Here is an 11584-nt window from a genome sequence, read left to right as displayed (position 1 = left end):
AATGGACAAGCTTTCCCCCTTGCCCCTGGCCCATATTATCCCGCCATGTCCAGTTTTTCTGCGTTTCCGGGCTTGACCTCTCTTGTCCAGTCGCTTACCAGCGTGTCTGAGATGGCCCTTTCAACTCCAGCTCAGCCGTCACCTCCTCAACCACAGCAACCGCCATCGTCCGACAACTCAGATCTTGAAAAGCTAGAGCGGCTTAAAAGAGAGATTCTCGAGGGCCAGAACCCTGTATACAAAGCTGTTCCTCAACCCGACTTTCTTGAGAGTCTCTACCTAGGTCGCTCAGCAAAGCGTCAGAATTCTGTTCCTGCCCATCCTGAACAGATTGTTCCGAGTCAGTCAGAGACGAACACTGCTTTACCGTCAAATTTGGAACATACGAATGGTGCATCAACGGTGGCTGAAGTTAGTCCTTTGATACCCTCGAAAACATCTGAGGAAAAAGATCGCACAGACAAAGAGGTACGACATGCCGTTGACAACTGTTTCTCTTTCTCTTATTTGTACAAAGGTAGAGCTGATTTCTGTAATGTAACAGGTCGGATCTGAGGCTCCTACATCAACCCAAAGTGCACAGGCTATGAATGAGGGGAGTAACTCGGCAGTCGTTGAATTCATTAGTCCTGTGAAAAGGTCCCCTTCGACGCCTCAATTTGAACCGAAAGTTTCTAGCATTGATCATCATCCTTCCTTTTCTTTGGGAACGGTTTCTCAGGATACTTCAAAACCTCCGCTTGACGGATCTCTGGATTCCACAAAGCTCAAATCTGACATGGCCAGTCAGTTAGCTGTCTTGTCGACATCTGACAATGTCCCTGCCCGATCATCTGCTGAAAAGTCTCCAGTAACTTCTGTTCCACTCGGGAAAGCTGTTTTCACAAGCGATCCGCCTTATGATCCCAAGGAAAGCTTGCGGAACACGGAATTTAGTGCTTTTGCTGACTACAGGAATACGCATGCTCCAGGTCGTTATGACTCAAGTTCGTTTGCTTCGCCGAATGACACTTCTCCGGAGGGCACCCACTATGTGGGAAGACAGCGAAACTATGGCGCAGAATGGGATGATCGCTTTAATTATCGGTACGCTGACGGTTACTCCAGCAACTACGGTGCCAAGCAGTTCTCTGCGTCGGGTGTCGATTATGAGGGTGCACATTTCCAAGACATCAAGCGTCAGGACACCGGGCAATCCTACGATGACCGTACGGACGGCGACCTGCGACGTTTCGTACCCGGTTTCCCAGATCGGTCTGTTAGACCTGCTGAGAACTGTCCTCTAACAAGTGAACAAACTTCTGGTTTGATCAACAGCGTTGATGTCACAAAGGCAGCAAGCAGGGCGGCATTTGTACCTAACACGACAGCTGCGCCACTGAGCTCTCAATATGCTCCCGCTGAGGGGCAACTAACTCGAAACGCAAAGTCAAATACTTATGATCAATCGGCCCTCAAAGAATCCAGATTGGACATGGATGGCAGACTTCTCTCCTCAAACGATACTGGTCGCCAGTCATCTATGGACTACACATCTCATCAAGAAAATATTCAGGCTAGTGCTCTTGAAGGGCGTATCGGGGGACGTGCTCCTCCTCCGCTGGAAGATAGGATTGGTATCCGCATTCCCTTGGAAGAAAGGATCAGTTCACCGCCTGATGGTACGCCAGCGCAACCGGCTCCTATGAAGCAGGAAGGTACTGGGGATCGATCATCCTTGGAGAGGAGAATAGATTCAACTCGGTCTTTTTCTGATGTCCGCGGCTCAGCGGGACCTGAAGTCACTCGTCCGGCAGATACTAGGTCTATTCCTACCCCCTTATCGTTTGTTCGTCCTCGGGCTGGTGATGAAAAAGTTAAACCTTCACAAGCATCCTCGCCAGCTGGTACTCAGACTGTGCATCAACAGACCGGAACAGGCGTCATATATGAGCGTCCTGACGAGATTCTTCAACCCCGCTACTCTGCTCACGAGTCCGGGTTGCGTGCACCTTTGCAGGGAAGCCCTCAAGAGTCTCACAGTGCAGGCCGTTCATTCAAGGGAGAGCCTATGCTCAAGGAAAGACAAGTCGACAATTCCACAGACCCTAGGTTGGTTCCATCTGCTGCTTATCGTGTAGAGCGCGGAAGGAGCTTTACAGACGGAGACAGGCCGTCTGCTGATTCCGGGTTCTATGAGAGGACGAGCTTCCGGGAACGTGATCCTATTGCCCTTGAAGAACGCACTAGACCGGGCATTGAATCTCGCGAATGGAGAGAGAGGGCAGCATTTACTAAAGGCTATCCGCCACGTTCGGATTCGCAATCTGGGAGCACTCCGCGCGTCTGGGGTTCGAACGGGCGGGGCAACCGTCCATCCGACCCTTCGTCTGATGATAGAAGATACGGCGATCGAGAATATGATCGCCGTTCGGTCCCGCTTCCTCACTCTTGGGACAGGGAAGAGCCACCTCGCATACGCCCACCGGTGGAGGTGTATCCACCTCCTGGAGATCTCGATCATGAACGTTACGGGCCTCCAGAATTTCGAGAGGGATCGCGCATTCGGGGTCGGAGTCCGAGTCCCAATCCCTTAAGGCGCAGTACTTACAATGGCGCACCACAAGACTTCCGCCCTGTAAAACGTATTCGCGACGAGGCTTACTTTGATGATCGAGAACGGCGTTATGCGGATCGTCGAGGGTACCCACCGTCGCCTCCGCCTGCTACGGCGGGAGGATACTACGATTCGAGACCGCCGTATGTGCCACGAGACGTCCACGATGCATATAGTGACCGACCCCGTCCCTCTGATGTTGGATATTATGATCGTAGAGTCTCGGACATGGGCCCGCCACCCTCTCCCCCGTACACAGGCAGAGCTATTTACTCAAGGCCCGACCTGGACAGATTTAGCGTGCCTCCGAGAACAGCATAATCTACCTTTTTCATCTCAACTCTCAACATTTTTGACTTAATTTTCTGCGATATTATTGATTCTCCTGATTTATAATATCTTGTACTTACTTTATATCTACTTTACGAAGTCTCACCTTGGATGAGGCGCATAACGCCCATCTTGCCGTTGATTACTTACGTCTTATCTATGCCCTTCTCAATCCATGCTTTTTAAATCGGACTGGATATGACTCTCAGTCCAAGACAGCAAGTACAGCACATTAAATAAATCAGAGACATAGGGGGTAAAGGAGCGTATTTCACCTGTCTGATGGCAGGTAGTTAAATAAGAGAAGCCAACAAAATGAAAATAGACGATAAAAGGAACGTTCTTATCTTGGGTTTACTATTGACTACTTAAGCAAAAGCTTTCTCATCTACGGGGGCAACCTTCACATCTCCGTGATATTGCGGCGGCACATCTTCGACCTCAGCAAAAATGACCTCCATCTGATCCTCCTCGTCCCTACGTCTGAAGGAGCGAACACCAAGGACGCATAGGACATAGAACATCCTCAGGAGAGATCCAATACCGCACCCTGATAAGCCAAAAATAAGTGTCCTATAATTAGATGTGCCACAACAAAGCGCTTACCTATGACGAACGCAGTGATACGGCCTTCCCATGGGCCGAGGGTCATCAACGCTCTCTGGACACGACCAACAAACGAGTGTGGGCGGTGATGATGGAAATGGGGACGACGATGATGCGAGTAGGGGATGACGTGTGGCGCATCTTCAACAATAATGTGATTCTTCGCACCCTCGGAATTTACACGATAAGGCGCCGGGATGAACATCGCGTCTCCGGGCGCATGTTCTGGGCGATGCGGCATAGGGTGACCATGGGGGAAGTGCATATGGTGGTGCGGGACGATAGGCTCCAAGCCGACTTTCTCGCGAAGCCAGTTTGCGAGTTTGATGGCCTTCCTGCGGGCTCCTCCGCTGCAGCGATGCTTCCTCACGGGGCCTGAGGGCATTCCATCCTGTAATTGTACCCACTCCACCTTCTTTGTTTCTGGTTTAGGAACTGACTGGGCGGCTCCGGCAGCCGCCAAACCCCAACGCATATGCGCCACAGGTGCATCGTCGGCTGGAGGGGGCGCCGTGGCGTCCTGTGAAGAGACATTCGTGTTCTCTGGAGCGAGTACGTAGATACGGATAGGACCCGCAGAGACTTGAGCAGCTAGAGCGAGATTGAGTAATTTAATGATGGCATCAGACGACCAGCTAGCAAGTCAACTCACCTAAGCCCAGAGCTGCAGCGACGAGGGGCAGAAATGTTACTTTCATGGTGTTATGGACTTTAATGCAATCCTAATCACAGGCCTTGAACGGCGAGGATAATGTTGCACTGAGAGAGCACGATGATGGTGGTGTCAGTTTAAAGGAGTTTCTGGGCCTGCTGCGCTCCAAGAGTCCGCTCGCCGAGCGGCAGCCGTGTGACTTGTACTTTCCCTAGTTTGGTATCTGTGACTAAGCGAAAGCTTCTTACTGAATTAAATGCCGTGCTGCGACGAGCCAACAAGACAAGTACTGATTTGATCACGGCAGGGTGTTCGTCAAGCATGCCTTGTTCCGCGCTTTCTCATCGTCTGCGACCAAGGCGACCGGGCCATGAAGAGGTCTTCGCGATATCTTCTGCTCGCAACTATCTCTGTCTTCTTGTTTTACTGGTTCGTTCGAGATAAGAGCAATAATGCGCTAGACGACAGCCAAATCGACACACGACCGACTACTGTGCCGAAGACGCCCAAAATCACCATCATCGCAGTCTGGTCTATTTTAGGCCCAGATCCAAACTATCTTCCGTACTTTTTTCAGTCAGTCGAGGCAAACGACCAGGTCGATCTCTTGTTCGTGCAAGTAGATAAACATGACTTAGGATGTTCGTCATATTCAAGTGCTCCGAATGTCCAGGTACGTATGGATCTTCGGCTCTGGCACTCATCTTACTCACGCTCTGCTTCAGGAGCTGTGCCTGACTGAAGATCAGTGTGCGCTATCCGTTAGGGACCCAATCCTGTCTTTCTAACTTGTTTACGGACAGATTATCGATTCCATGTTGAATTTCTCTGTAAAAGGTGGAAATGCTCCGACGATGAGAGAAGGATATTCTTCGACACTATTAAAAGGAACGGACGAACAGATCATGTGAATCACGCGTTAACTTACTCGCCGCTATGCTCTGACAACAGGGATCCCTCAGAATAACTCCTTTTTTCGTATCTTAAGAGCTGGTGTTTTTGCGTCATTCATTGATCCGGCTACGACAATTTGGGTATGTTGAAATAATCCTTCTTGTTCCTGCTTTGCATTGGGCCAACTAGTTTGTTAGGGATGGTGCGACGTAGACGAGTTCTGGGGAAAGTAAGCCAATCCTTTTTGCCGTTTCGATGCTCCGAGGTTGATGCCATTCAACATCAGCTTTACGCGAACATTTCCTTGGGATATTGCCCATGACTTTGATGTTCTTGCTGCCTCTGTACAACCAGAGTTTGCCAATCACCGCATGCTGTATACAAGGTCTCTATGCTTTTAGCTCTCTTCCAGTTTTTGAATGCACTAACATGCTAACTGTTTAGGGGACACATGGCATTCATCCGCAATTCGCCCGAAGTTCTTGACAAATTACACTCATTTCCGAAGTTTTCTTCTCTTTCTGCGTACCTGTCTTTACCAGCAACACTGACAGACGCCGAGGAATCCGAACTCAGCCATTACATCTTCTCCGACGAGCCTTCATTCACATTCCTCGCGTTTGAAGGAATGCTGAACAGTTATGACACTGTTCTTCTATCTTCACGCGGCGTGTTTTACACATCTTTGCAGAAGAGAGACCTGCAAGATCCCAATCGGAGGGGACGAATCGCTGCTCTGGCTCGAACAACGGACAGGGCGATTATACGACCAACTTTCTCGCAGGAGGGTATTGAGGAGGAGGCGCACGTATACCATGACGGATGGAGCTTTCCAGGAGAGGTTTGGTTCGATAGGAAGCACGTCACATTCGTCGAAACGGGGTGGCTAGAACCCGGAAAACGGGAACAAAAGGCATATTTCATGCGTCGTGAGCCGTATGGGCCCATCACCCAAAGGTTGGAACCCCGGGATCGGTATCTAAGTCGAGATGGTGAACTTGTTGTGGATGAATGTCTGTATAAACATTGGCAAACTGAGAAGCATCATCGTGAGTCTTGCTGTTTCTTATTTATTTCTGGGGTCTTGATTACTTCTCGTCCCTCAAACAGCTTGGTTCCGGAGAATACCAAGCGCTCTGGGTCCTGCAGAGATTTTCGTAGAGCTCAAGAATGCACAGGCCGACATATGGAACGAAAACGGGGACATAATTTATTCTACGGGTCTCTGAGGGACTAATGTTACTTACGGATATAGACATGACCATCTAGCTAACTATTAATATGGGAAAGGACCATTTGACGATACAGTTGAACGAGTCTCGTGAGCCACTCCATCATTCGCTCTTGTGCGTCTGGGTGGATTACCCGCTATTCAAATTTACCCTTGCAATGCGGCTTTGGTATTTTATCCTGACATTTACGAACGAACATTCTGTGGATCGCAGAAAGGAACGACTTACTGTGAGTGTGCGCTAATTCTTGTCATGTGCAGCTTTGTCAGCAAGCACCTCGCAAATCTGAGACATACTCCTCGATGCTGTGCAGTCACCACAGTGTATGCATCGTCGGGACGGGAGAAGACCTGCTCGGTAAATGAGAAAGTTAGTGCATGCGTAGATGTCGTGTGTTTCTTTTACAAGAGGTCGCATGCCTCTTGATGATCCGACTCCGATGTGTTGGACAACGGATCCTGCATATGTGACGTAGCAATGTGTCATTATGACACAAAGTGGCCCAACGTGTGGTATACAAGGTGTCAACCGTGCGTTGCTTGTCTTCACTCTATAGGGCATTACCAGGCTCGCTTTATAACGCTGAAACTGACTAGATCTAAGACGAAGACAATCCCTGTATGGATCTTTGACCTCAGGACTGACATAATATCGAACGAAATCGTCAATATATGCTATTGATACTTGAAACAACACGAGTTTGTCGGCATCCGGTTCAGATGAGCTTGTTATTCAGTCTCTTGAAGTTACCTTCGGAATCGGGTCTGCTACTTAGCTCCTGGCCAAGTACATTTGTCATATCAGCATATACAACTTACGCTTTGACCGATTTCTACGCATCCGTCATCCCGCAAGAATTCCCAACAAAAAAATCTCTCAACGTGTTCAGAAAGCTAAACTTAATCAACTTGTTTGTCAGTCGACACTCACTCGGCGTCCCGTACGCGTCATTAGCTTCAGCATATTTTACGTCTAGCATATTATGCGAATTCGGTCAGTGCCGACGTACGCTTACTTTCACAAGTACCTTCAGGTTAGATGCGTTTCATGCAGTTTGATTGCGCCTTTGTTCCCACAGGCATCTTAGATCTCAAATAAGTTGAGACCGCTTACTTTATTTCTTTCCGTATTTCACGTTTTACATTTAATTTCGTGCTCCCCGTAAGGGATGAGGAATCTTTGTTTGAACGGGCGCTTAGACGGTCGTAGTTCCTGAATTTGTTCTCCTGCCCTAAAGATTGCATATAGTGCATATCGGGCATGTCCGGGAACAGTGAGCGTCTGGTATTGAAAGGGCGATAGAAAGGTGGCAACATATTACCAAACTGAAGGACGAAAATAAAGACATTGACAACTTTAATGCCCATTCATCTTCCTTCCCGTTAGTTTCAACCATCTGCATACACTCAGTGGAGGCCGGGGTCCCTAGCAAGGGAGAACATTCACCAGAATCGATACTCTATAGATTCCACTGTGCTTCGCATGAATAGTAGGAAGCCCAGCTGGGTGAGTCATCACTCGTATTCTTATGTATCAGGTACACAGAAGAACGGGAGCTGAACACAAACGCGGGGACACAGGGAAAACTGTACCGGTGCTTCCGTGCACTTATAGGTTTTAATTGGTCAAATCAGGATTACCTGTCTTCTGGTATTACATACTGCACGGATACACATTAAGAGCTTCGAAATATTCAGGATCCTCATTCACGAACCTTTGTCTTGAATAATAATATCACCAGCCAAAAGGACGCAGAATGACGGAAGCACGCTACACAGCTTCTGAGCCACTCAATCTTTCAGTCTTCACAAGTACAATCACATTCCATTTCGCTCGTTGGAAATTGGAATGCTGACGGGTATGTAGGAGATCACATCTAATAAGGTGAAGGAAAAAATTGTAGCTCCACTTTACCCACTACTACCTATAAATGCACAAGACGGCCGCTTCAAACCAAACCAAACCAATGGCACTAATCACTATCCATTCATCCAATTCAGTCAGACTGTTGCTCATCGCCGCGCTTCGAGATGTTGGATACTTAGAATCCGACTTCCGATTAGGTGTGCGGATAAGTAACCTGCAGGGAGGGACTAGTAGTACATGAAGCTTCGATACCCATTAATGCTACACAGAAGGGAAAGGAAGAAGAACGACATCCAAAGATACCTGAAGACCGACGGACATTAATGCTGTGCGAGATACATTAAACGTACCTTCACACGAGGAACGGGCGATTCGAAGCATACAGCAAAAGACACGCACTTTTCAGTTTATAAGTACTTCAAGTTGAAAGTGGAGAGTACCTTTCCCGTTTCTCGTTCCTATATCCTGGGGTGCACAGCAAACATGTGTTCATGATATAAAGCTGTGGAGTTGGTTTTCGTCCTTTCGCTGCGGAAACAATATACTTACTCGTATTGCCTAGACTTCTGGTATGGGTGGTATTACACTCCGCTGGCAGACTTCTGGTCGAGGAACTGAAAAAATAAGTGATCACAAGGACGGATACTTACAACGCGGTACTCGGGAGAGGCCTACCGCTCGGGAAGACAGGCTATACTATACATGAAATCTAGCACTGATCTTCCTATCTTCCTTGCTATCGCTGTTCTTCCGCCCCATTCGCAGCTTGCTTCCTATGCATTCTCTTCTGATACTGATACACAAAGCGGAACCTCGATACATGTGTAGTTTTGCTTGCAATCGGCTTTGTAGCATTCATAGAACAACTAGCAGGTGTTCAAATCGATTCAGTATGATTGAAATTGATATTAATGATGTATTACGGCAACAAAATTAAAATTCAAGCCTAAGTAATGAGTTCACGCGAAATAAACTTTGTACCCCACACTCACCATTCGTCTTCACTCGGGTATCAGGGACGCACCGACCGTTCTCGAAGCCAACTCGACGCGGAGTTCGATCGCCTTCAAGCAGTAACTTTGATCCCGTGTCCGTGCTAACATTCTCGCGTCTTCGTCCGCTTCGTCCCGATCCCGTTGAAATGAATTCTCGTCTCCGGAAGGAATGAAAATCGTAATAATCCTTGCTGAGAAATGCTTGTTCGATGCTGATTGCCAGAACCTAAGCGCATCGGAGTTCACAGGGTACTTGTTCACCTGTATTAGTGATCACGGTGATAAACGCACATACTCTCGCCAAGTAACCTCTACTAGTCAGCAGTGCTCAAGCTTTTTTAAATCTTACTTTGATCGATTATTATGCAGTATGTTTCGGGTTGGTCTACTTGAGCCTTGCGGAGGCCGCGCGTAGAGTTCCCAAAGAGGAAGCCAGCTAGACACTTTCGCCAAATGAGAACAGGACGCCACCGTATTCAGATGACCTGCTATTCGCGAGAATTAGCAGCATAAAGCGCAGCACATACCTGATTATTACATGTACGGTTATGTTCCAGATAGCACACTCCCATACCTTGCGCAGCTTTCCATAAATGCAAGTGTCCTGGGCATAATCACAGGTACCGGGAAATCAAGGATAAAAGGAAAGTTTAGCATCTGATAATTTGCACAGCCCGGTATTAGGAGGTTGTAGGAAAGGCGATGCAGCAGTCAGACGACCCGGCGGTACCAACGAACAGCGCAAAGCACGCAAGGAGCGAAGGACTATCCAGGACGCGGAGTGGTACATTCGAGAATTTCAACTGATAAGCTGGCGAGAGTGGACTGCAGCGGGAAGCCATGGGCGAGTGTATAGTTAAAGAAGTGGAGGCTAATGGCGTAAAAGCCGAGAATACATGGTTGCTCGGAAGGCATGTCAGCAGGCCAGAGACTGAACGCGTCGAAATAAAAGTGCGAATCGCACAGAAAGTGGAGCATACGAATAAGAACATTGAACATGTTCAGATTAAGAATTCAGGTCCTAATCCTGTCCCAATGCCACCACTCAGTAGTTTACGTGTGACTTCATGGTGAATTTCTGGACCGCAACTAGCAGAAATCGCTGTATGTGCGGGACAAACGGCGTGACATCATCGATGACGGAGAGGGACTCTTCCACCTCCTTGTCCGTCACGGGCTCAGTGTCCAGACTGAAACGCAACAAATCCGGAATATATTCTGCTCGTCGGTGATGTCAAACTGCTGCTTTTTCCGGCGAAGAAATCTCCAGTTACAAAGGCATCATGCTGGGGATACCGGCCGCGTGACCCCCACTGACCCGGACTAGCAAAATAGACACTTCCGTCAATATTGGCGTTACCAGGTCGTGAGATGACAGTGCGGAAATATATCTTCCGATTGCCAGGTCGTCACCGATGCCTCCGCAACTCAGCTGAGTCAAGTTGAGACACAAGGAGGCATTTTTGATTATGCGGAATTTGTGTCCCTCGGTCGAAGAAAATCATGACCCGGACACGAGATGTGCAAACAAAAATGCAAAATAGGGTCCAGACCCGCCCGTTGTTGCCCGATTGAGTGCACAATCATTGAATCAAGGTCCACATATAGACTCGTGGACAAATACACAGCTTGCGCAAACACAGAGACCGCAGTGCTTACGTACGCAGGCCTCGACCAACGGGGATGCTCTGGCCTATTATGGTCAAGCACCGCATTGCAATGTAGTCAGCGGTGGGAGAGCCGAATGGGGAAAAATAAAGCAGATTGTATAGACAAGTATACAAAGACGAGGTGGACAAAAGACAGCTGTACCGACGGCTCAGACAGAAAAGACAGGACGAGACAAGGCGGAGTGGAAGGAGTCTCGACCGCTTAGCGCTCGTTGTTGTGTTGTCCAGTTGTCACCGGGATCAGCGTTTGTTTGGTTTCGAGGACCCCCGGAACCTCCGTTTGCGTCACGCCCTGTTACGAACGGGACGTTTGTGGTGCGGATCCGGCTAGGTCCAAGCCAATCGGGAAGGGGTGCACTGTGCGGGGGAAGGGAAAACGGGGGTCTGCTTAGCTAATATATTGCAAAATTACTTATGCAGAGTCTCACCAGCGCCCTGTTGCATCTGCACACCCCCTCAAGCGCATACGACGTCTGCCTCCGCCTCCTAGGAAAAAACGAAAGGACGAGCGGCCTCGTCCGCTGGCCGCACACGCACACACCAACACCGACACCCGTTAGAGGAAGGAGAAGAAAGAGCCGAGAGCACGAGCCGGTCACGCCCCGTCAAGCAGCGTGTTGTACCCCAGATTCATATCGAAGCAGACACCTTGACTATAACGTACAGATCACACGAGTGAAGCCATGCCCTCTCGGTCCGACCTCTATGAACGCCAGCCAGACGCGTTCCCTCCGCACACCTCT

The 11584-nt window shown here is 48.8% G+C and overlaps 4 protein-coding genes across 4 annotated transcripts; 3 read left to right on the top strand and 1 right to left on the bottom strand.

The window, feature by feature from the left end:
* Positions 1 to 80: 80 nt before the first annotated feature.
* FOMMEDRAFT_140720 (uncharacterized protein) lies at positions 81 to 2120 on the top strand (the record flags this gene model as incomplete). The annotated part of the gene is made up of 3 exons (XM_007266564.1): positions 81 to 468; positions 545 to 1697; positions 1804 to 2120. Exons 1-3 carry the CDS (start codon positions 112 to 114, stop codon positions 2118 to 2120), a joined length of 1827 nt encoding a protein of 608 aa, XP_007266626.1. The 5' UTR covers positions 81 to 111.
* A 972-nt stretch (positions 2121 to 3092) lies between these two features.
* FOMMEDRAFT_20117 (uncharacterized protein) lies at positions 3093 to 4317 on the bottom strand. The gene is made up of 3 exons (XM_007266563.1): positions 4185 to 4317; positions 3533 to 4123; positions 3093 to 3476 (listed from the first exon to the last, which is right to left on the bottom strand). Exons 1-3 carry the CDS (start codon positions 4228 to 4230, stop codon positions 3295 to 3297), a joined length of 819 nt encoding a protein of 272 aa, XP_007266625.1. The 5' UTR covers positions 4231 to 4317; the 3' UTR covers positions 3093 to 3294.
* FOMMEDRAFT_168024 (uncharacterized protein) lies at positions 4305 to 6364 on the top strand (the record flags this gene model as incomplete). The annotated part of the gene is made up of 9 exons (XM_007266562.1): positions 4305 to 4313; positions 4492 to 4857; positions 4910 to 4934; positions 4988 to 5091; positions 5147 to 5218; positions 5276 to 5307; positions 5365 to 5463; positions 5523 to 6127; positions 6189 to 6364. The coding sequence occupies 9 exons, from the start codon at positions 4305 to 4307 to the stop codon at positions 6305 to 6307; spliced, it is 1431 nt and encodes a 476-aa protein (XP_007266624.1). The 3' UTR covers positions 6308 to 6364.
* Positions 6365 to 9709: 3345 nt separating this feature from the next.
* Positions 9710 to 11401, top strand: FOMMEDRAFT_156273 (uncharacterized protein; the record flags this gene model as incomplete). The annotated part of the gene is made up of 8 exons (XM_007266561.1): positions 9710 to 9791; positions 9856 to 10021; positions 10083 to 10170; positions 10265 to 10474; positions 10577 to 10651; positions 10716 to 10937; positions 10995 to 11193; positions 11262 to 11401. The coding sequence occupies 8 exons, from the start codon at positions 9710 to 9712 to the stop codon at positions 11399 to 11401; spliced, it is 1182 nt and encodes a 393-aa protein (XP_007266623.1).
* Positions 11402 to 11584: the final 183 nt, after the last annotated feature.

This window comes from Fomitiporia mediterranea (assembly GCF_000271605.1).
Source record: "Fomitiporia mediterranea MF3/22 unplaced genomic scaffold FOMMEscaffold_6, whole genome shotgun sequence".
NCBI lineage: Eukaryota > Fungi > Basidiomycota > Agaricomycetes > Hymenochaetales > Hymenochaetaceae > Fomitiporia > Fomitiporia mediterranea.
Note: the sequence above shows the minus strand (reverse complement) of the source record. Positions and strands in the feature narration are given on the sequence as shown.